Consider the following 26274-nt stretch of genomic DNA (forward strand, 5'->3'; position numbering starts at 1 on the left):
TTGTTAGTTCATGTTAGCTAATACATACATTAACTAACGAACGTTATGGTAAAGTGTTCCCGCTGTCTGCATTGATTAATCTTATTTACAGTGTCTCCGCACTTGTTGATTGTACCGAGAGCATTCGCAGGAGTGAAGCGGCTCATGCTGATCTGAGATTATTTCCTCGCTCGCAGTGTTTTAATTGCCTTTGATTAGCTATTGCATTCATTTGCTCAGTTTTACACGGAATACACAAACACACAAATTAATGATTTCAAAAAAAGAGCATGATTTGTTATATAAATATAATCCACTCCAACGATTAGACCACCCAGATACAGACGAGTCTAAGACGGCAGTTTATTACCACACTCGTTCCCAGCAGAGATTCCTGCAACTATTCCTGTGGATCACATGTCCTGAACGGATGATCCTTCAAACGGACACGACGAGGGGAGGTTTCTTACAATTTATCATGACTCTGGGTGCAATAAAACATCTTGCGTATCACGGCCCATCTGGAAACATGCATGGAGTTAATGTTTATGAGCGGGTCAGACTGTGATATCGCATTGCAGGAAGTGAAGCAATGCGCTAATAACACGCTGCTTGAAAAGTTAATGCTTCCTCTAATTATTCCCATAAACCCCTATTAGCCGTGTTGGAGCATTTACAGATCCAGATGAAACCTCTATCTTAGAAACGCACAAAACCCAGATGATAGTGGAGATACAAATCACACAATCATCATTTTAAAGGGGTCATCGGATGCACAGTTTCCACAAGTTGGTGTGATTCTTTCGGGTCTTCATGTAAAGTTTGGAACATACTTTGGTTAAAATTCCTCAATGGTTGTGCAAACAACACCCTTTTACCTCCTCCAAAACAGCTCTGTCTCTTTAAATGATAATGAGCAACTGTCCCCGTGGGTGCGCGAATGGCTGAGGGCGGAAATATGCTAATACGGGAAATATGCTAATACGGGACAGTCCGTCAGTGGTCGTGGGCGGAGCATGAGCATTATGACATGATGAAAACCCAAACGGCCGGATTATTGAGAGTGTTTAGGCTTTTTGTGTTTCTCTGAGTGAGTTCACGTAGTGTACCAGGTGAACGGAGGCTCACTATTGGCCAGCATCACACACATGACAAACGTCGGCCAATAGTGAGCCTCCGTTCTGATGTACAACCCAGAAGCGCTGCGTTGTTACACTACGTGAACTCACACACAGAAACACAGAGAATAGTTGAATAAAGTCGTTCTTTTTGGGGGGTTTTGCGCACAAAAAGTATTCTCATTGCTTGATAAACTTAAGGTTGAGCCGCTGTAGGACTATTTTTACAATGTCTGTACTAACTTTCTCGGCCGGCAAGATGCAATAACATAGAAGCCTATGGAGGAGTGAGACAGCTCTCAGATTTAATCAAAAATATCTTAATTTGTGTCTGAAGATGAACGAAGGTCTGACGGGGTTGGAACAACATGAGGGAGAGTAATTACTGACAGAATGTTCATTTTTGGGTGAACTATCCCTTTAAAGTCTTGCCACTTTGAATAAAGCGATCATGATGATAAGTTGAGCTGTGAGGTCTTACCGTATGTTCTCCAGTCTGCTGGAGTCGGGTTTCATAGACATCGAGTGTTTCACCATCTTGTACATCGTCACCGCCAGAAAGATGAGATTGAGCTGTGGGAGAAGATGAAGTGTGTGTGTTGAGAAGACCACACAGTTCTGGGAAAGCACATCTGCCATTCATCACTCAGATGAAGTATTTATCAAACATCATTTAATATTCATATTTGCAGCTGCACTTTCTGGACAGCAACAGCAACAGTTTGATGAGGCAGGGACGTCTCTCTCGGGTCATGTGATCACCGGGCTATTAGACGACTGTAGCAAAGGCATTAAATAAAAATAAAGCGTGGTTTATTTTGGCTCTGGCACACTATGATCTGAACGGTGAAGTATGGCCTTCAATAATTCATAAAGTAGACAGCAACTGCAAAAATGTCACAAAGCAAGAATGGATGGGGAACACTCTACAATAAGGTTTATTAGTTAACATTAATGTATTAACCAACATGAACTAACAATGAGAAATATATTTTTTACAGCATTTATTAATCTTTGTTCATGTTAGTTCACAGTGCATTAACTAATGTTAACACATACAACCTTTGATTTTAATAATGTATTAGTAAATGTTGAAATTAATATTAACTAAGATTAATTAATGCTGTAGAAGTATTGTTCATTATTAGTTCATGTTAACTAATGAACGTTATTGTAAAGTGTTCCCAGTGGATGAACTCTACCGGGAGTTTCCAAGACGTCTTCTGAACTGGAAAGAGATGGAAAGATGTTCAATTCAATTCAGATAGATCTTAGGACAGAAGCTTGTAAGAATGTTAATATTTCTGGAGACTTAAACTATCAGCAGGAAGATCGAGTGCTTCCAGTCGCTCCTGATGCGGACGTATAAAGACGCTGTGAGAGTAGCGGCGCCTCAGACGAGTGTAAGTCATAACTCTGGCCCGGGAAACGTCTGCTTCTGGCGAGAGCTCCTGTTTTTCTTCACCGCCCCGAACATGGGGATGTAATTCAGGCTGACCAGAGAAGACCTCTTAAAGAAACTCACAGAAAAATGAGTCCCGAAAAAAAAAAGAAAAGAAAAAGTTTCATCTATTGTAAGTATGTGGAACAGAAGAGAGCGCGCTCTGGTAAAAGAAGTGTGTCTCCTGACTTCCACAACACACCCTTCAATATAAAAACATGATCCTGGTTTTAGAAGCTCTCTCAAGCCTCTTTCCATCAAATGCTTAAAAATAAAACACTGTAAAATGACATTAAATGAGAGGAAAACTTGAGGTTATATTAAGTGTTGAAAATCTACATATTTGATTTCAAAATATCGACACTGTAACAATATCTGGGAAACGTTTGATTTAAGCACTGATTCTCTGTAGAGGTTACAGGAGCACGTGTACACACACACACACACACACACACACACACACACACACACACACACACACACACACATGTAAACAGCACAGAACTCAGTGTTTCAGAGGCTTTCAGAAGCGGATCAGCCCTGCTCACTAACAGACCTACACACACACACACACACACACACACACACACACACTCACACACACACACACACACACATGTAAACAGCACAGAACTCAGTGTTTCAGAGGCTTTCAGAAGCGGATCAGCCCTGCTCACTAACAGACCTACACACACACACACACACACACACACACACACACACACACACACACACACACACATGTAAACAGCACAGAACTCAGTGTTTCAGAGGCTTTCAGAAGCGGATCAGCCCTGCTCACTAACAGACAGAAGGAAGGAGAGAGAGAAAGAGTTACTGGGGGAAAAATATTTTTTGAAAGCTGCAAAATCTATATAATCTATAATGCCATATAATACAACATATAATAAAGTAGACTGTATTATTTTGACATTTTCAGCCTGCTCAAAAAGAAACGCACACAGCATAAGAATAGTTGCACGGCTCTGTTTAAAGCTGTGTTGTACAGCAGAGCTGTGCCGATGGTGGGACAGCAAACACATGTTTGCGCATGTGAAGGTTTATATCATATGTGGATATTGGGACACAAGCTTTGTTTAATAAATAAATAATAGTTTAGCAACCAAATATGACATTGTGAATCTGGAAACATCTGGATTTGTGAGGAAGGAGAGACAGGATTTAGCCATACGTCAGCTTGTGTTCAGTTTGGAGAAATGCTCACCTCTTTTTCCACCACTTTAATGATAATAATAACAATAACTTGTCACATTTGTGGAGTGCTTTTCTCTGGACTCAAAACGCTTACACGTGAATGATGCGATGGCAGAACGCCCAACACCAGGGCCGGCGCTCCGCACACGCACATCACGCACTGCGCGTAGGGCACCAAGTGCTTGGGGGGGCACCAAAAAATCTGGGTCGTGAAAAATCATCACAATAGGGTACTAGTATAAATAACAAATAAAATATGTCTAAAACATGTTAATATTGGGTTTAAGTGGTCGTTCAATGAGGCCTATTATATGTTGATCCGACGAAAATTATGTGTGTATTTAAGTGGTCCAGTGGTAGAATTTTTGCCAAGCGTGTCAGAGGTTCTGAGTTCTAATCCGCACTCATATAGTTTTTTTTTTTTTTTTTTCTCATCAAAACCGATTATGTTTTTTAGTGGTTGTATATCAGGCAGGGACACTTTTTGTGCTTTTTGTTTTCTAATTGTACCGGAGCGAATAGAGAGTCTCTCCACAACGGATTGAAACGCGCGTCTGAGTGAAGGCTGTGCGCGAGCCAGAAACAAACATAGTATCCGCGCCACTTTGATCAGTTGATTTAAAAAAACAACACATTTCAGCGCTAAATCGACTCTTATTTAAAAAACGAATGAAATGAATGCTCTGCTGGTTAACTGGAGATGTTTTGTTTGTTTGTATTGGTACATTCGTGCCGCGAGATGTTTCAAAAGTGGTGGGGACATGTCCTACCCGCAAATTACGCCTATGCGTATGCATGTCCAGGGGCGTCGCTATAGTAGTGCAAAAGATCCGAGGCTTTAGCCCTGCATGGCTAAAATCTTTTTTTTTTTTTTTTTTTACTTTGAAACTGCAATTAGAATAAAAAAAAAACCCACAATCTCAGTGTTTGTATATTTTCATATTCACAGAGTTGTCAAATTATGTACAGAATTATTATATTGTGCCTGACCTTTGCACTTTTAACTTTCTGTGTTTACATTGTTCAGTTCCAAATCTGTGTTTTTAGTAATTGTGGTGGTATTTGGTATTTATAATTTTAACCTTTATATTATTTATTTATTTTCATGTTTGGTGCCATTGTTAATGTAAAATTATTTATTTGCAGCAGTTATTTTGGAAGTAAAGAGAACCTAACTAAGAAATTCTGAATGGTTGTTATTCCCTTGGTGGGTGGGGGGGGGCACCACCAAGCATTTGTGCTTAGGGCACCCAAATGGCTAGCGCCGGCCCTGCCCAACACACACCAAACACTTCAACACACACCAAACACTTCAACACACACCAGCTTATTGGAAGAGAGGAGACAAATATAAGTAAATATGTTTGAACATAAACGACTTCATTTTTTTTTTTTTTTTTTTTTACAAAATTTGAATCGAAAATGCCAATTGATAATCGGAATTAATAAGCAGAAGCGGAATTGATAAGAATCGCAATCGCTAAATGATACCCAACCAAAAAAAGAGAGAGAGAGAGAGAGAGAGAGAGAGAGAGAGAGAGAGAGAGAGAGAGAGAGAGAGAGAGAGAGAGAGAGAGAGAGAGAGAGAGAGAGAGAGAGGGTCTTCAGAGAAACGCTGAGTTATTAATTATGAAGCCAGGCTCGCACAAACACCTCAACACTCCTCCATCTCACCCTTACATTCATTCCCCAAACACACCAACCAGCAGAAGGTTAATAAAGCAGCAGGTGTTCAGAGTCCTGAGGAGGACACGCTTCTCTGAGTCTGCACTCAACCACACTAAGTCACGCTTTAGATCGGAAGATTTTTAACGTTTTTAAAAGAAGTCTCTTCTGCTCACCAAGGCAGCATTTATTTGATAAAATAAATAAATAAATAAATAATAAAAAACCAGTAATATTATTAAAAATTATTTCAATGTAAATCAGCTGTTGTCTATGTGAATGTAAAGTGTAATTTACTCCTGTGATCAAAGCTGAGTTTTCAGCATCATTACTCCAGTCTTCAGTGTCACATGATCCTGCAGAAATCACTCTAATATGAGGATTTGAGGATCAAGAAACATTTATGATTATTATTAGTGTTGAAAACAGTTATTTACATTTATATTTCAAGATTTTTTGATGAATAGAAAGTTAAAAAGAACAGCATTTATCTGAAACAGAAGCTTTTGTAACATTAAACACTACCGTTCAAAAGTTTGGGGTCAGTAAGGATTTCTATTTTATTTTTTGGGGCAAAGAAATAAAATAAATAAGTACTTTTACTCATCAAAGATGAATTAAATTGATCAAAAGTGACAGTAAAGACATTCATAATGTTACAAAAATTGTATTTAAAATAAATGCTGTTCTTTTGAACTTTCTTTTCATCAAAGAATCCTGAAATAAATATGTAAATAACTGTTTTCAAACTTTTTTCAACATTGATAATAATAATATTGAATGTTTTTTGAGCATCAAATCCGCATATTAGAATGATATCTGAAACTTTTGACTGGTAGTGCATATATTTGTATTGCGTGATTGATATATGAGTCCCAAAATAGGCTTTGTGCAAAATATAATTTCTTTTGGTAACACAATTGGTAGCAGCTTCAGTAGCAATCAGTTGCAGTTATTCATAAACCACATCCATACAGCAGAATGCACCGCAGCTTCCCTACGTGTGGCTCAGAACCTGGCACAGGCCAAAAAGCCGTTCACGGAGGCCGAATTAATTAAACCTGTGCGATTGACAGGTGGATGAAGTTTTAAATCACCTATTCCAGAAGGAGCCATTATCCGGCTGTGCGACAACAAGAAGAGCAGAGGCACTGGCGGGTGAGTGTCTGTCCAATCTTTTATCCGACATGAAAGCCGAAGTACAATAGACCTGCAATAGACTCGTCTTGCGACCGAACTGTCAGTTGTCAGTGTTCGACAGAGTTTTTGATGGGAAGGTTTTCTGTTTTCTTTCTTTTTGCTCCCAATAATGGGACGCGCAACCAGAGAAATAGTTTTTAACGAAACAAACTAATGCAATTATTTGAAAAGAACGGATTGTATTAAGCAAAGTTGTGTCAGTTGTCACTGACGGGTCAATGATTGGACATCACATACCCCTGATGAGCAGGCTAGCTGATGTCAATGGCATTTCACTGCATAATTCATAAATCGCCGTTGTGCGCCAAATTGTCTGGAAAAATGAAAGAGAAAATGGATACTGTGATGAGGCTGGTAGACTTTATTTGCGTGAGTTCTGGTCATGCAACAACTTATCCGAGCCTTGCTGGAGGAAAGGTCTGCAGAACGGCACGATCTTGTCCGATGGCCGAGCGAGGGCCGTGTGCTGGAAAGAGTGTGTGAACTTCAAAATCAACTTTGTTCATTTTCAAGCAGCCTTCAATGCCAAAAGCAGAGACGTTTCTGAGGTTTTCGAGCGACATTCGTGCTTTTTTTGTGCGATATCATGTCTCACCTAAATCAGCTTAATTTGCAATCGCAAGGCAAGAACCACACGATTGCTGACATGTACGTAGCGGTTGAACCCTTTTGAGCGGGATCTTCAAGGGAGAAAGCGGCACTTTCCGTATTTACAACAGTATTGCGAGAAACACCAGGTGCAAGAGGACCGGTTAAGAGACTGGCAGAGAATTTCAGCTTTAATCAGTCAAGTGAACTCCTCTTCCTAAGACAGACATTTTCCATCCCAGCTGATGGACAATGCTGAGGCCAAACGCCTGGTTTCATCCTCAGATGAAGCATCTTTGCAGCTGGAGATTTTGGAAATGTCAGAGCAACACAAGGAGGCTGGTGTGAAACAAAAGTGGTTTCTCAAGCTAAATTCAAGAACAGCAGAATTACTGCAATGTTCCTTCTTTCAATGTTCCCATCCACTTACATCTGTGAGTCATCGTTCTCTATGATGCACATCATCAAGAAGCAGGACATGAACAGGCTGTCCAGTGCGCATCTCGATCAGCGTCTCAGCACTGTAGCCCTAACCTCAGACGTACTGCTTCAGCCCGTCGCCGTCACTTCTCTCACTGAACGCTGAGTACGTGCCAGCTAATACTTTTACTTTGATCCAAGTAAGAACAATAAAATGTGAATGCTGGTATGTCTAATACTTGAATCTGCTATGAGGGGAATTGATGGGAAGAGATCCAGTGTGGTGATGAGCAGGATCAGTCACACATGGAGATCCAGAGTTGCTGTTTGTTCATTTGTTTTTAATATCCACCATTCAAAGGTCTTTAGTTTTCTGGATCTGGATACAAACATGCTCATAATTGGTGGAATAAAACAGACTAATGAAACTAAAATAAGAAAAATAAATAAAATCAGAATAATTATATTGTGATTTGGGACTCTTAACAAAACAACAACAATAATAGCAGAGCAAACATTGAGGCGATGACATTGTGGTCGGTGGCCCTTGGCTTTGCTTTGTCGGCAGAATTTGGCCCTTGGTAAAAACTAATTGAGGAACCCGGCTATAAACAAACTGCATATATAAACTAAATACTTAATTACATATATACAGCACTGACTTCACACTTTAGTATAACAGCATCTCACAGCACCTTTTTTTTGGAAAATAGCCTGGATTTTTCTTCTTTTGCCATATTTTTGTATCTCTCTTTTGGGCAGATCTTTATCCTCATAGTGATGCCATAATTCTTATCAGTATGGAAACAAGTTTAGCTATCCATATTGTTCCAGTGCATTCAACAATATCCCCTTTGTTTTGCTTTCTTCACATTTTGTAATGTTGCAACCTTATGCTAAAACGCTTTGGGAAAATATTCACATCACATCAATCTACACTCCATACCCCATAACGACAAAACTAAACGGATGTGATAACTTTGCAAATGAATTAAAAAACAACACTGACATAAGTATTCAGACCCTTTTAACTAAAGTGCATCCAATTTCTCTGGATCATGTTGTTTCTACACTTTGATTGGAGTAAAGCTGTGGCAAATTCAATTGATTGGAAATGATTTAGAAAAGCACACACAGTCTATATAAGATCTAACAGCTGGAAATGCAAATCAGAGTCATGAGGTGAAAAGAGCTGAGAAACGGTTCTGTACAGGCACTGATCTGGGGAAGGCTATAAATATATAAATATATATATGCATTAAGGTTCCCAAGAGCACAGTGGCCTCCGTGCTTCTCTAATGGAAGAAGTTTGGAACAACCAGGACTCTTCCCAGAGCTGGCCACCCAGGCAGCATCACTACAAGCATCAGATCTGGAGGAGGTCAAAGGTGATGGTTGTGTCATGCAGTGCAGGGACTGGGCACTAGCCAGGGTAGAAGCCGAACGCAGCAAAATACAGAGATATCCTTAAGGAAAACCTGAACGCTCAAGACCTCGGACTGGGCCGAAGGTATACCTTTTAACAGGACAATGACCCTAAACACTCAGCTAAGACAGTGCAAGAGTGGCTTAGGGACAGACGACTAGGGTTGGGTTTCATTTGAATTAATGATTCCGATTTCGATTCTTATCGATTCCTAATTTCGATTCCAATAAGGTAAAAAAAAAACAAAAAAACGTAGATATCATTCACATTTAGTAGCTGAATATCATGAACAAAAATCAACAGGCTAAAGGACACTTAAACAAGGAGCGTTTGCCTGTGGTTTAAAAATACCATAGAAACAAATAGCCTAACCAATATAAATTTCAAGCATTTTTTAAAGACAAGTAAACACTCAGTAATTACAAAAGACCATTAAAAATTTGCAATCGCACAAATAGATACAACTGAACAAAGATACGACTGAAACAAACAGTGATTTAGGATTTTCAGGTATTCAGGTTCAGAAACTAATCAAATGTAAAATAACAGCACTTTAATATAAAATATACATTACAAATATAGTTGCAAAAGTTATTCAGTCAAGAACAGTGAGTGAATTTTCTCTTTGTCCTCTATTATTATAGAGACGGCAGCAGGAATATTAGGATGCTGTCACTTTAAGAGCTGCATGGATCCAATACACTGTTACACACGTGTGTGTGTGTGTGTGTGTGTGTGTGTGTGTGTGTGTGTGTGTGTGCAGCACAGAAAACAGCGCGCGAGTCTCCTCACGATCGAATGGTTTAAAGTCATTTTAAATTGCTCACAAAGGAATCGATAAGAGGAATCGAAATTTTTGAAAGTATCTGATTCCTGACCTCAAGTATTCGATTCCCAACCCTAGGGACAACTCTAAATATAGTGGACTTGAATCCAATCGAACATCTCCTCATGACCTCAACATGGCTGACAATCCACATTCAACCTGACAAAGCTTAAGATGATCTGCAGAAGTGAATGGTAGAAAATCCCCAAATCCAGGTGTGCCTGAACCCAGAAAGACCTGAGGCTGTAATTAAGTCTGAATACGTGTGTCAAAGGGCACTGTCTCTCCATACAATCATTCATCTCTACTCCCATTGTCAACAATTCAAATTCCATTTTTTCATTTTTCCATCACATTGGAGTCATTTTCCAGGAATATGGGTAGTAAATACGTAGTACATCGCTCTAGGAATGAAGACTGACCCATGGGAAGACAGTATACATTACTGACCAATCAAAACGAAGCAACAAAAAAACAGCATCAATTATCAACCGATGGAAAGAAAGCTTATATTACTGGAAAACAGCATATTTTACCAAGAAATGGGAACACCATACACATCAGGGTTGGGTATTGTCAGATATCTCAAGAAACCACAGACAATGTGATGCCTCACAATTCAACATAACACAATAAACCACACCAATCTCTCTCAATGCTGGCCAAAAGGAAGTACATCATCACGTGAGTAATTTCAATGTTTCTGTAACCTTTCTGATACAAGTTCTAAACACCTAAATAAAGGTAGTCATATTAAATGTGCAAAACTTACCATAATGATGAACGTAACAGGGCCGATGAAACTCCAAATGAAATGATTATCAACCCTCAACCAACAGCTGGAAAGAGGGAACAAGATAATTAACCATCACAGAAACAATTACTGACAACCATGAACACACTGCAAAGTCTTGAGAGTGACAACCACTTTCATTGGACAGAATTAAATCTCAAAACTGTGTTTCCCAACCGTGTTCCTAGAGGCACACCAACAGCAAACATTTACAATGTCTAACTAATCTGACCGTCCCAATACAAGTTTTGGAGTAATTTTATTATTAATATTAATGCCATAATAGACACATTCAAGTCTGTATCTGCATTTAAACTGCATGACCCAAAGCACAGATCAATATTTTGATATAAACAAAGAACATTACTCACGCTTTCCTCGTCCCATAGCTCTTATAGTCGATGGCTGCCGAAATGCCGACCACCACACAGGGGAACAGGTAGCCAGACGCGTAGTAGTATTTCCGTCGAGAGAATTCGCTCTCAAAGACTTCCACAAGCATGAGGAACAACTGAACGCCCTCCAGACACATCCAGGAAAACGCAGCAAGAAAGAAGAAATGCAGAACTCCAGCGATCACAGAGCAAATCATCTGCACAGAAAGATATTACAGGAGCTTAATCTTCAAAGCTATTTATAGAAGATCTTTATTCACCAAAAATGTTATTTGAGTCAAAACTACTGGTTTGGAAACTGCTGTTATAACATCTCACTGAACATCTTTAACATCTCTCATTTTTAATTTGTATCAAAAAAGTTATGAGCTTCGTCCCTGTAGTGTGTGAATAAAACTTACTAAGTGAGTATCCCAACCCATTTTGAAACTCTATTCATAGTCAGTAGCACGGCTTGACATTAACACCCGCCAACCTGCCAAATGTGTGTGTATTTCAGCAGCGGCATGTAACGCAGTCACTCCTACATGACACTTTGGCGGGTTGAATTTTATATACTGTAGAATATATATATATATATTTTTTTTAATTGTAGTCTTTTTTAAAAAGGCATCTGAAATAATAAACGAAGTGCAATCAAGTGTTGTCAAAACTAGATTTTTCGACACATATCGATACTGTAATATCTCAAACTCTTCCGCAGGATACACAACACCAGCTGCCCATTCTCGCTCTCTAATCTCTCCGACAGCGAGTGACACATAAACCCTTTACTCACTCACTTCATTTGCTCCGGATGAATATTGTTGGTGTTACAGGGCTTGAATTTCGGCGTGGGATTGCACGTATTGTGCATAATTAAACTCATTCCTGCAGATTTTGTGTTCACACCAAAGTGCGCGCACATAAATACAAGTATATTGGCTATATAAAACAGTATGATGGATCCGTGCGTCAGGACTTAAAGTGACAGCAGCCAACATTATGAGATAATATTAAAAATATAAATATGGCAGTTTTTCCCCCATGGTATCGATGTCAAAAATGTGGCCAGTGAAAATGCTGAGTGGCTCGTAACTTTGTGAGCAAACAAGCTAATGTCAAGCCCTGGACAGTAGCATCGTTAAAACTACTTCAGTGGTCAAATTACTCAAAGTGAATGTTAAAAGAGTAGTTCACTTCAGAATGAAAATTTCCTGATAATTTACTCACACCCCTGTCATCAAAGATGTTCATGTCCTTCTTTCTTCAGGATGACCTTTCAACCTGATTCCGTAATGTGTGGCGCATCACAGCTCGTGCAAGATGAGCATTTGTGGTTAAAAGTATATAAATGTTATAATGTTATATTTTATGTATATAAAATAACCGCTGGTTTGTCTAGATAAGACTCTTATTCCTCGGCTGGATCGTGTCGAGACTTTGAAACTGCACTGAAACTCACATCTGGACCTTCAACCCGTTGGACCCCATTGAAGTCACTATATGAAGAAACATCCTGGAGTGTTTTCCTCAAAAACCTTCAATTCTTTTCGACTGAAGAAAGAAAGACATGAACGGGTGACATAGCGGGGTGGTGTGGCGCAGTGGATAAGACACATGCCTTTGGTGTGAGAGACCCGGGTTCGAATCCACTGTGAGACACCAATGTGTCCCTGAGCAAGACACTTAACCCCTAGTTGCTCCAGAGGCGTGCGACCTCTGACATATATAGCAACTGTAAGTCGCTTTGGATAAAAGCGTCTGCTAAATGAATAAATGTAAATGTAAAAATGAACGTCTTGGATGACTTGGGGGAGAGTAAATTATTAGGACGTTTTAATTCTGAAGTGAACTACTACTTTAAGGTGCTCACACTATCTAGAGGTTGGCGAGTTGTCATTCTGTTGGTCTCCAGTAGGCATTTCTACTCAATCACATCATGTGGCTGTGGGTTGTGCTGGCTCTTGTGGGCGTGCATGTGATGCCTATAAATATTGCAGCTTACTAGGGTTGAGACTGATATATTACAAACACATTTAATTCAATACAGTTACAGTTTATTGTTTGGTGCTTTTCACAAGCGTTTTGGATATCACGATTTAGGAAGAATACCCACCGGAGGTTCGGTCATGTTGATGCCCACTAGAAAGAGCAGCTCTGCAAGAAAGAGGTTGATGCACAGGTTCTTGTGGATGGTGTTGCGGTCACTCTGAAGGCCACGGAAGAAGCAGAAGGTGAAAATGCTAATGGCGAGGCAGACAAGCGAGACGGCGATGCCCATTCGTGTGATGACTGTCAGCAGGAGCTCGTGAACGCTCCCCTCACCCTGGAAAAGTAAAGATTAACATTAGCATTTATGCCATGTACTTAAGTCCTAACGCTTCACTTGTCAGAATATGAGTGAGAATTGATTTTTTGTTTTTGAATGTGTAGAGACTAGAAAAACTGGCCCAGTTTCAAATGCAAAAACCTTAATTACCTTTTCCAGTAAATGTACCACATCTGCTAGTCACACATGCATAGGCTTTCCATCTTGTTTATGCATTTCTACTATTTACACATCAGTAACAAGAGTCCGTTAAAACTGGGCACTTCCAGCGTAGACTCCAGGGCACTTACATAGACTACAACGGAAGCTCACGTCTGGTATCGAGCGAGTGTTTGACAGCAGACATCTTAAATAAGACCGCTCAAATCTCCTAGTGCTTATATCATCCACCTTACATCACACAGCATCAATACAGATTTTTTCAAATTAGATAAATATTGCCTATCACATTTTAACTTTGACAACAGGTTCTATTCACACATCGTCCAAACAAAAAACAATTCTGTTAAATTTACTGAAAGGGTGTCTAGCATGAAAACACCAACAATTGGCTTGTATCTTCAATGACACTGTATTAAACTATGACTGTTTAAATCAGGACAATCTTGAACCAATGTTTAATTGATACATATTTTGATTAGTTAATAGGACTAGGATTATGCCCACACTAGTGAGATTTCGATTGTGGTGTTTTGGTAGCGTAATAGTCATATGATAGGGGCTTGACGGATTGGGGAAGGATAACTAATCAGGGAGCGAATGAGGACAGCCACGCCTTCACTTTCAGAAGTCTCCGTTTTGGTCCATCTACACTGAAACGCAAACCCCAACTAAAACAGGATCTCCAGCATTTCCAAAAGTCTCCATTTTCGAGGGTCGAAAACTCCGGAGTAGTGTAGACGCCAGGCGCAACCGTAGCAGAAGTTATGCTTTTTAAAACGTAAATTCACTGGTGCAAACGTAGCCTAGATAGTACAATCCCTGTGGATCAGCCTTCCATTTAAACTAGGGATCTTCTGATGCTGGGCGGAAAGGTTAAAGGTTTTTATTGAGACATATCTTTAGTTGGGTTTAGTTTAATACACCCTCTGCTCAGGCAGACCCACCACAGGCTCAGATGTGTGTCCTACAGAAATTTGCAAACCCCTCTTTATCTTTAGTAGTTTCTCAGAGTGCATGACTGCCATTACACAAAGTTTGACATTGAGAGAAGCCATCTAGAAACAAGCAGTGGGCCGATCAAGCTCTGATGCACGTCCCCAAGCCACTTTTTGGTTTCTTACAGTGCTCAATTGTTGGACCTTGTGGTACTGCTCCTTTTCAGCCATAGCCAATGACTGCTTCACATGGTGGCCTCCAAGAATGCCTTTTATTGTTGGTCTGCTGGACAACCCCTTCTGTTTTCCACCACAGGTCTTTCCAGGTAATTCCTCCCATCTCATCCGGCAGTCTTGCTTGGCTTGAGATACGGCTTTAGTGATCCCGGTCACTTTTTGATGGTAAACATCCTCCACCACAAGTTCAGCATATTCAGCTGCTGTTGCCTTTCGCATGGTGGGCTTGTTTGTTCTTCGCCTAAAACCCATTCTTCCATTCTTCCATATTCTTACCCATTTTCTTCCGTAAAAGGGCTGATTTTGTGCCATGGACCGCTAATGCTGGATTGCACTTCCTTCCGTAATGATTGGAGCGGGCTTTCCCACTACAATATCCTTGGACTGTCTGAGTATCATGTCTAACTCAACTTTAGCACATCTGTTTTCCTCAGCAAGGTTAGTAATTGCGAGTGAAATGACCCTGTTTCCATACGGTCCCATAATGCCGAGACATTTTGGTAATCCAAGCAACTTTCTCGTGTGCGAGCCAATCAAACAGTCCCGCTTGCTGACCTGTGAAAGGGTGACTTTGCACAAGGTAATTGGCCAGAAAGATAGGGCAGATGAAACTTTGGCTCCTCTAATTTGGTACTGTTGATGTGCTTGAGGCCAGGGATTATATCCTCTCTTATTTGTTTCACTTGCATGTTGTTTCGGTTCACATCAGGCCAGCATCCAAAGCTTTTAATTGGTATCTCCAGCACTGTCAACTGGAAAAAATTGCTGTAAAAAACAACCACTAAAGTTTTCCACTAAAACAGTAATGTACTGTAGAAAACAAAGCATTCTGGGCAATAATTTGCACAGTAAGCAACGGCTGCTAATTTACAGCCCATTTTCAACAGTAATCTACTGTATTTCTGTATTAAGTCACAATGCATTGTGGGCCGGTGCATTTTTGAAGCAATGGCACAAGAGTTTGGGTACGAGAAAGTCTTCGCCTATCCGTGTTCGCGGAGATCATGACAGGAATATATGTGGAAAATAGAAGAAAACTAATCAGAAACTAAACTGGAAGTTTTTGTCAGAGTGTTTTCTCTCAAACAGTGACTGATGAGCTGGAACTGAACAAGCCGGACTAATGCTTGAGAGTGAAGTGAGTGATTATAAACCCATTAAACAGAGAGAGTAAAATCCTGTCGATTCACTGTAATACATAATTCCCAAATTTCAGGACGTTCAGACTGTATTTCTTGGTGACACTCAGCCTGATGGTTTGGCATCTAATGTTCGTTAGCGGGAGAAAAAAAATAAACTAAATAACTGATCAAATCTGTTCTTAAACATTATTGATTATTAAACTTTTGATTATAAAAACACAATTCCGTTATAAGACGTATAACAGAGTTTAAGTTTGTATTCTTTTCTGCACTTTTTCTTACTCGCATACGTTTTCATGTTGCTTCTCCTCGTCTATTTTTTTTGTCCGTTATAAATAAATGTAGCCCATAAATAGCCCATTACTGTTGCCTGTGTTTTTACTGGAGTAATTTCCTGTGCGATTTTAATTTCAAACTTTTGAGTTTCCCTTTTGACCCAGAGCTGTGTTGCCAAAATGACCCAAATTGGGTTGTTTTTACCTCACCATATTTAGAGTTAAATTGAAATAATGATATAATGACCCCCAGAACGCAATTTGGCCCATGCCCCAGTACATAATATGAAAAAAAATATCTTCGCAATATGTTTACATATAGGCAGAAAATATTTTACTGTCATAATGGGAATATAATACATCCACTTTATGTGCATTAAAAAAAATATTTACCACACACATTTCTGCAATTTCAAAGAACTTAAAGACAGTGTCATGGAACAATGGCAGCAAAGGGTTTTAAAAACCAAATTACATTTAAATGCTGGATTTGTTGAACACAACTCAATCAATTACTTTATTACACAGCTTATATTTAATATGTCAATATTTAAGTTGAAAACATTTCAGATAATTTTGTTTTTGTCAGTTCAACAAATAATGACCAGCTTAAATTCAGATTGGTTTATTTCGTTTTAAAAAACACCATCTTAATCACTCAATATTTTGCTTTGTGAAGTCACCTCCACAACACTGCTTTTGATTATCGTATACAAGACTTTTGTCATTTATGTATTTCCATAGATGTGATTTAAGCTGCAGTTGCAGTGATGCACCACAAAACCCATAACTTCCACATTCATTACAGCTTAAACCATTGCTACACTATCTTTATTATACAGTGTCAGGTGTTATCAGACAACTGTCATGTCATACTGACAAAACTGCATTGTTCCCACAAACCTACTGGCGACACAAGAGCTTCATTCATCAAAGCAGACTAAGAGTTATGTTACTATTAAGAACGTGCTCCATTATATTCCTTTGTTCTGTTGTAGACATGAGGAGGCTCAACAGACTCAATATGGTTATATGAAAAGCATGGAGAAAGCAGAACTACATGTAGATGTCCTCGACCGGACGTCCCACCACAGGACAGGTCTGGTTACTCACCGCATGTGCATCTCGATGGGCCATCAGGATTGCGAAGTTAGTCAGGTGACTGCAGGAGCAGGTGGTGTGAGTCTTGTTAGTGTCGAGGAGTTTGCAGCCTTGTGTTGACCAGTATCCTACCATGCTTCGCTCCGAATAGTTCCAGAACGAGCAGTTTGGGTTGAAGTAGTTCTCGGTCTGATGAATGAAGAAACATGACATTTTATTTGCACCCTCTTAATAACAAAGGCATTTGTTTTAATGTTTTATACCCAAACTGTGTGTTTTCCTTGATCAACAACCTCAATTTACTCTTTTTATTTTTAAGTCGCCAGTCAGCGCCAACATTTTTGATAATATTAACAAATTTTCATAGCCTCCACGGTCGGATAACATGCACCAATGCTAAATGTTTCTAAATGTCATAATCATTTGTTAACAAACAAGTATTCATTACTTCACTGAGCTCATTGTTTATGCCTCAAATTATTATATTGTTTAATTTAGTACATTTTTAGCTAACTGTGTGATTTGTATATGTACATTTCTGAAATACATAAATTAGACAGTTTCCTCTGATAACAGATCACTCTAAATTGTAATGTGGACTCGTGCATTTTCTGTAAAGCTGCTTTGAAACGAGGTGTATTGTGAAAAGCGCTTTACAAATAAATGTGAATTGAATTGAATTGAATAAATGATGGAAAATCTGGTCAATAGCGGGGAAAGAGTTAAGAATGTTTTTCAAGGTTTAACTCTAACCTTAACTCAAATCATTACTTGCCTATTCAAAATAACATGCCCCATATTTTAAATTACAACAATAAGACATCCCAGTTACCAAATATTTAGCAGTCAAAATGTGAACGGTTTTTATTTCTTTCTTGTTTAATGACTGATGCACACAAACAGACAAAATAAAGCAATACAAGGAAAACAAAAAATGGTAACACTTTACAATAAGGTTAATTAGTTAACATTAGTTAATGTATTAAGTTAACTAACATGAACTAACCATGATACATTTGTTACTGTATTTATGAATCTTTGTTAATGTTAGTCAATAAAAATCCAGCTGTTCATTGTTTTTTCATGTTGGTTCACAGAGCACTAATTAATTAATGTTAACAAATACACCCTTTGATTTAAATAACATATTCATAAATGTTGAAATTAATATTATCTAAGATTAATAAAGGCTTAAGTATATTGTTCATTCTTAGATCATGTTAACTAAGGTAGTAAACTAATGTTAACTAATGAACCTTATTGTAAAGTGTTACCACAAAAATGAACAAAAGTAACATCCTTAAGCGTCTTACATCCAAGTGCTCGAGTGTGAAGACGACCGGCTCGGACACGAACACGCGGCTGGACTCTTTGTTGATGGAGGCGGAGAGGATGTGTGAGTTGACGGTCAGCGTGTGGTTTCTGACTCCACTCTCGCCCATCAGTCTCACCGTGGCGTTCTCCGTACTGAGGAAATGCCCCAAGTGCTTATAAAGGACAAACACCAGCTTGGCAATGCCTTGAGTATAGAAACAATGAGAGAGCATACCATGTTACTACATGACTGACAAACAAACAAACAGAACTTGGGTATAATGGCTTTGGGGTTTCATTTTTCTCCTTAATAAAATATCTACGACATTTTCTTTCTTATTTTGAACTTTCTCTTTCAGGTCAACCGTTTCCAAATTTTTGATTTGGTAAATTCAATTTGGCGCATTTCGATTCTGCTTCTTGGTTCCTGTGTGCCTTTTAATGTGATTTAAACCAGTGGTTCACTGCCGTCTCTATAATAACACCAATCAAACAACAGAAGACAAAGAGAAAATTCACTGTTTCTGGAATGTAAATTATATTTATTAAGTGCAGTGCTATTTTACATTTTTTCCTTTCTAGTTTCTCAACCCAAATAACTACAAATATTAAAGCACTGTTTATTTCAATCGTATATTTGTATAGTTGTATTTATTTGTTGGGATTGCTAATTTTTTAATTACTGAGTGTTTACTTGTCTTTAATAATGCTTGCAATTTATATTAGTTAGGCTAGATATTTTATGGTATTTTTAAACCACAGGCAAACGCTCCTTGTGTTAGTGTTCTTTAGCCTGTTGATTTATGTTCATGATATTCATGTTTTGCAATAAGACTTTGAATAAATGTGAATGATATCTAAGTTTATCTATTTTTTTACCTTTGGAATTGGACCGCAATCGCTAAAATTAAAACGATTTACCATATTTCTTACCACAATTTTTTTATTAGTCGTTTAATAATTTTAAATGGAGCCGAAATCGGAAACGGACACGGAAAATGTCTTATGATTCCCAACCCTAGTCATATCAACAGATCGAAGAGAACATTAGATATTACAAGCTTTTCTTTTTTTTTTTTTACCAGTACCCAGAATACCAACACATGTTGAAAGGATACGCAAAGGTATCCTTGAGTACTGATGTTTATTACAGCTATAGTAACACAAGAATGCATGTAAAGTGTGTATAACAGTAGCTTGCAAATGAAGCTTGAGTGTTTATGGCCATTACATCCTACAGTTCAGGAAATCATTGACTTCATTAACTGAGCATCTGAAGATCCTTCACTCGAGCATAACCTTGCATTTATTTACCGTTTTTACTGTTGAGCTTGACCATGTTTGCTGAGAGCTGAATTGTGGCTCCTCTTTTGCTGGTCTGTGGAAACCTGAAGTCCTGAATTTGGCCATCGGTGCTCAACACATACACGTCCAACACTGAAAGAAAGAAAGAAATCATTTTTTATATATACACATATATATACATATATATATATACTGTATATATATATATATATATGGTCATATATATATATATATCATATATACCGTCATATATATATATGGATTGCTATGTGCATTTAAGATTTTTTGAACAAAATACTAAACAACTGCAGTTGCGTAAACTGCCCAGGAAGTTTTCTCACATTCTTCTGTCAGATGGAAATTAACAACCGTTTCTCAGTTTCATTAAGTCTACGTGAGGTAATTCAATTAAAACAAGACATTGTGCACATAAAAGAGACTGAATTGAGAAGAAAGCAATTTAATTGTGCTTCAAGGTTTCCTAATGCTCCTCAGGCCACAGCCAACCAGTTCTGCATTTGCACCACATTATATCATTTTCAAACGCAAGGCAGAGAATAAAAAAGGTGTACTCTTTAATGTAAGCAGATCATGTTTTCACTTTAACAATAAATGCTGTTCTCAAGTTAATTTAACTTGTGCTTAAATTTAAGGAAAAAAAACCCTATCTAATACCTTCTACTAAAATCGGCACCTTTAACTGAAAGATGGCGTCGCTTTGTCAGCCGCCACTTTAAGTACTTTAAGTTTTAAAGTGTAAGTCCACTTTAAGTTTTTGTGATTTCTGATATTTATTTCCCTTTTGATGTGAAAGCAATAGATCTGACAGCTACGACTTGACAGACCTTGTTTAAAACAACAACACAAATCAGGCACACAAACACAAGTCTGAGGTGGAAAAGCACTGAGCCCAGGTGTAGAGGTGCAGTAACCCAGAGGACTGTCCCGTGAACTGACAGACGAGAGCACAAAGCTGACTTATGAATGAGATCACGTTACTAATAAATTCAGCTGGCAGGGCCTGGTTTGGATTTTACCATGTGGACGGTTCATGGCCGACACATGCTGAGACCGGAGCTAAACCGATTTGCTTTCAGCACTTCACCAGTGAAGAATGCATTCATGAAATATTACAAACAGAACAATATCAACCTATTAACATGCACTCAAAGTAATGTGACAGGTCAGCTTTTTCTATGGACTTCACCCTGATGCATGTAAGCACTTTACCACAATGTAATCATTCTAACTGTTGGTGATTTCAGAATTTAAAGAGGACTGATTTTGCCCTTAATTTTGTTTTTGATCTCTTCTAGAACAGGTTTTCCTGCTTGAATGTTGATTATTTTATTTTCCATATTATCCATTGTTGCGGCTCCTCTCTTCCCAGTCTGTCAGTAACGCTCTGTTTACTTCCTGTCTCTATGAAGCCCCTCCTTCTGAAAAGCACACTGTGCTCTGATTGGTCGGCTAGAGCAGTGTGAGGCGATTGGTCGAGCGCTTCGAGTGTGTTTGGGAAATGTCCCGCCCCTTACCATAACCGCCAGTTTAACACACTACTAACTAACTCAACCAGGCCCCGCCCCTTTATTCTGCGCATTAATTATTATAATGAGGAATATTGTGACGTGTTCGTTCCCGGAAGAAACTCAAGACTACAATGGAGGCGTTTCAGGAGTTCAGAAACACTGACACTGATATAGAGAAGAACTGGAGCTTTTTCACTCTTAAACAGCAACACCACACACTAAAGACAGATGAAGATGGAGAAAAGCAGAATCGATCCTCTTTAAAAGGTTGCTTTGATTATGCCTTCTGTTTTACACTCATTCTTGCTATTTAGAATATAAATATATATAAACTAGTACACAAGAAACATTTCGTTTTTAACTTTGTGAGCGGTTCAGATGCCATTTTTGCGGTTCCTCCCGGTCTGATTCATTGAGAGTTAGAATAGCAACTGTACATGGTGACTTATGCCTGAGAAAGCAACCCAAGGACGTCCGTTTTTCAACACTTGAAATCCAGCCAGAATGAGCTAAACACATGGAGTCAAACTGTGCAGCGTTTCATTAAATAACTGAACAGTTTGAAAGGCTATTTCACTCAACTTCAGATTTAGTCTCCATTTAAAAGTCAAACTAGACTGAAGGTCTTTCAGCTTTTAAAGGAAGATTTCTCAAAGAACAGGTGTGAGATTAGAAAACTATTGCAAACACACTTGGATCAATAACCACTAGATATGAAATCTCTCGTTTCTCAATGTTTTGCATGACTCATGACCTCATGCACTGGACATGTCAACTAGTGATGCACGATATTCGGCCACCATATCAGTATCGGCCGATATATGTTCATTTTTAGTGTAATCGTTATCGGCCCGATAAGAAAGTTTGGCTGATATATTAAAGCCGATAAATAATGTATTATTTCCTTCAGGCGAGACACTTCAGATGCCACTGTTCAACGTGATGGGTTTAAATTGCTTGAAATATGACTGGAATCAGTTTGAAAAGGAAAATACAGTTCAGTGCAAGTCTGTCATATCGGCTACATAAAGTTATAATAAGAACATCATTATAACTGTGTGCTTGGGACATAAGACTTTTGTTTTTGTAATCAGGCACTCAAAAATGATATACAATTTGGATTTAGATTTATTAGCCAATATGTCGGCTTTCAAATACAAAGAATTATCGGTTATCGGTATCGGCCAAAATGTTCATATCAGTGTATCCCCAATATCAGCTGTCCATCCATCAATCCTGCAGCTGTAATATGATCAATACTGATGAAAGAACATGCCAGAAACAGACTGTTATTTCACATGTGTCTATAAACTATCACACTAGTGTGGCTTTACAGGTATATTTCTGCAAGCGTCTTGAAGACGTTGCCACAGTTCTTATGGATTTAGTCTCAGTTTTTTGTCCCAGACAGACTCAATGATGGTGAAAACAGATCTGTGTGTGGAAACCATTGAGGATTCCTCATGCATACGATTATCATCACAATTAATGTCAAAAGGAATGTTTGGAAATGTAAACTGATATTTCTTACTGACACGCTGCCTTAAAACAACTGGTTGGTTGATTTTTGACCTAACTTGATCACATAGATCTGCATAGGATTAGTTTGGAATAAAAGTACAAAGAGAATGAAAATATATTACATTCTATTTGATTAACAAAAAGTGCATTAAACATTAATGTAGCTTTCCAAAACTGGGATTCATGAAAGAACTGCAGGGAGTTCGGGAGTTGATGAAAGCTAATAATTAATAAAATAATATTTATTAAAGGGATAGTTACAGAAATACAGAAAACAGATCTCAGGCCCCATTAACTAACATAGCCTAGTTTTATTTGTTCCTACTATGTAAAGCACTGAGATCTGTTTGATTACCAACATTCGTCAAAATATCTTCTTTAGTGTCCAGCAGAAGAGAGAAACTCATTCAGGTTTGGAACAACTTGAGGGAGAATAAATGATGACAGAATCTTTATTTCTGGGCGAACTGGCCCTTTATGAACAGGCCGTGCGTTATTTTTAAACACGGTAGAGCTTGAACCTTGTGTCACTGCGTATAAGTGTATCTTCATAGCTTGTGAACAGTGAAGAATGCTAAACCTTGGTTCTCAAACTCCAGAAAGGTCAGTTTCTACATCCAGCCTGAAAGCAGACGGACAGAAGAAACCTGAGATTGGGAGTAAACTGTTGCACAGCCGTCAGACTCCTGCATTATTCACTGCAGATTCTCATATCTGTGACTGTAAATATCAATCAGCACAATCATTTCCTGAGCCCAGATCCAATCTGCCGGGAAAGCTTGTCTAAATTAAGCGTTGTGTCGGATTGCTTGGTTTCTTCACCAGGAATCTGATATCTGTAGAGATGGATGTGTGTGGTAGCAAAAGCAGTGTGTGTTACCGTCATCTAAAAGACTCTGCGAGATCTAAACATGTACAGAATCAAGAGCTTCATTAGAAACAAAATACCACAGCAAGCAGATAAAGTCAGAAACAAAACATGTGTGCTTAAAACATGTGTTTAAATTCATAGATGAACACACACACAGTTCTCCGGAAACGCTCAGAGCGCTGAACAGGGTCCATGAAACACACTGAAGACGTTCTGCTGCTGCAGTGTGCTGGATTTGCATACGGTCTAATATGCTAGATGCCTGAATAATTAATCAGGTTTCCGCTCTCTATACATATTTCTTTACTTCTGAGGACCTAAATGTGCCAGTTTCAGCGCACTGCAGCCCAGCAGTGCCCACACGTTTACTGTAGCAGCGCTGTCAACAGCGGGGAAAAGTTAACAATAAGATATTTCCATAGGCATGGCTTCAGCTATAGAGGGAGAGCAGTGAACACAACAGTCCACAAGAGGGGGCAATAACAGATATAACCCCAACTGCACCATGGTACAATATAGTATGGAACAAATGCATTTATTTGAAAGTAAACTGCATACAATTATAAAATTAAGAGATTTAGCCTCAGCTCTCAGGCCAGTTCCAGTGCTCACTTTCACCAAGTTGTTTTAGTCCTAGATTGACTTGTTAGTTCGGTCAATATTTCGACATTTTCTCTTTTTCAGTTGATTAATTAAACCAAACATTCAAACATTTTATATGTTAATGTGCACTACTACTCAAAAGTTTGGGGTCAGTAAGGTGATATTGTTGAAGTCATAAGTCTCTTCTGCTCACCGAGGCTGCGTTTATTTGATCAAAAACACAGTAAACATTTTGAAATATTACAATTTAAAATAACTGTTTTCTGTGTGATCATATAGTAAAGTGTAATTTATTCCTGTGATCAAAGCTGCATTTTCAGCATCATTACTCCAGTCTTCAGTGTCACGATGAAAATGAAATTAATACATACATTTTAGTAATGTAATTTTACAGTTGTACTACAAAATAAAATAATTTTTGTAAAAACTTTATTTCTTATTATACAGTACAACAATTACAATATTATACTTTTTTTAAATATTATTTAGTAATAATAATCATTTTGTCATAATAATCATAATAAAAATCATTATTGTTATAATTATATTACACTAAATTGGTCAAAAAGTGGGGATGTGCCCTATGCATGAGTTTTATTTCATTTTTTAACTCCGTTCACTTTATGGTCACTGAAACCTAAAAGGATGATTTGCACAAAAAAAGTAAAGTTTCTAGTTTTTTTAAATCATTTTTATTTTGCACTGCTGAACTAAATTATCCCACTCATTCCAGAATGATTAATTGTTTCCAAATATAGCTATTCGCTTTAGTTAGTCATGATGTGTTTAATGTGCAAGGGGGAAAAGCTCATTCACTGCACAATTTAATGAACCATTCACATTTGTTTTGTTCGTGAAATGTTTTCTGGTTGAGGCTTTTAAATACTTAACAATAGACTTTTCAGATGGCGACGCTGTAAACCAAAAGCATTAGTTGGCTTGAGATTCTTTAACTGAATTGAACACTGATTAAGGCCAATGCAAATGAACAGAGCGTTTCATTCACAGCATGATGTTCACGCTTAACACCCACGCAACTTAATGCAAGTTCAATAGTATGTTTGTGTGTATATATGATTAATTTGATGATGCCTTTGAATGAATAAACCCATTAGCAAAGCGCTTTAGTGTACCAGTGTTCATTAACTGTTCAGCTTCAGCCGATCCGGACACCGACTATGATTGGATGATTTGAAATATTAACAGACATGTTTTTCTTCAGCTGTTTGCCATATGCCAACTTCTGCATTTGAATGTGCACTTTTATCTTAGATTTGCTGAATGTTCAAAAAAAAAAAAAATGTAATTTGACAGCCTTTGTAGTGAGAGCTTCAAAGTGATGGACAAACAGCTCAACTCAAGTGGACTGGCATTTGTACCACACAAGACTTAAACGTTTAAAGTTTCATAAAATAAGAACTTAAAGGAAAGGAAAAACTGATCTCTACATCCAAACACTGACACAGTACATTAAAAATAGCCTATTATGCTGATTTTCTAAATGTTTTGAATGTTGATTATTCTCCTCATATTCTCCATTGTTGCGGCTCCTCTCTTCCCAGTCTGTCAGTAACGCTCTGTTTAGTTCCTGTCTCTATGAAGCCCCTCCTTCTGAAAAGCACACTGTGCTCTGATTGGTCGGCTGGAGCAGTGTGTTGTGATTGGTCGAGCGCTTCGAGTGTGTTTGGGAAATATCCCGCCCCTTACCATAACCGCCAGTTTAACACACTACTAACTAACTCAACCAGGCCCCGCCCCTTTATTCTGCACATTAATTATTATAATGAGGAATATTGTGACGTGTTCGTTCCGGAAGAAACTCAAGACTACAATGGAGGCGTTTCAGGAGTTCAGAAACAGTGATAATAATAAATCCTCTTTAAAGGGGTGGTTGATTATTGA

The 26274-nt window shown here is 38.3% G+C and overlaps 1 protein-coding gene across 5 annotated transcripts in view; it reads right to left on the reverse strand.

The window, feature by feature from the left end:
• Positions 1–26274, reverse strand: part of adgrl2b.1 (adhesion G protein-coupled receptor L2b, tandem duplicate 1) — a 130372-nt gene that overhangs the window by 18078 nt on the left and 86020 nt on the right. For all 5 annotated transcript variants that reach the window (XM_081374127.1, XM_081374125.1, XM_081374126.1 and 2 more), the window contains 7 exons: positions 19858–19980; positions 18543–18748; positions 17242–17418; positions 13165–13374; positions 11043–11263; positions 10651–10717; positions 1579–1670 (listed from right to left, as the gene is read on the reverse strand). In XM_081374127.1, coding sequence (XP_081230253.1) covers positions 1579–1670; positions 10651–10717; positions 11043–11263; positions 13165–13374; positions 17242–17418; positions 18543–18748; positions 19858–19980 — 1096 coding nt within the window. The remainder of the gene's footprint in view (positions 1–1578; positions 1671–10650; positions 10718–11042; positions 11264–13164; positions 13375–17241; positions 17419–18542; positions 18749–19857; positions 19981–26274) is intronic.

Source organism: Scardinius erythrophthalmus (genome assembly GCF_964197995.2).
Source record: "Scardinius erythrophthalmus genome assembly, chromosome: 9".
In the NCBI taxonomy this organism is placed as follows: domain Eukaryota; kingdom Metazoa; phylum Chordata; class Actinopteri; order Cypriniformes; family Leuciscidae; genus Scardinius; species Scardinius erythrophthalmus.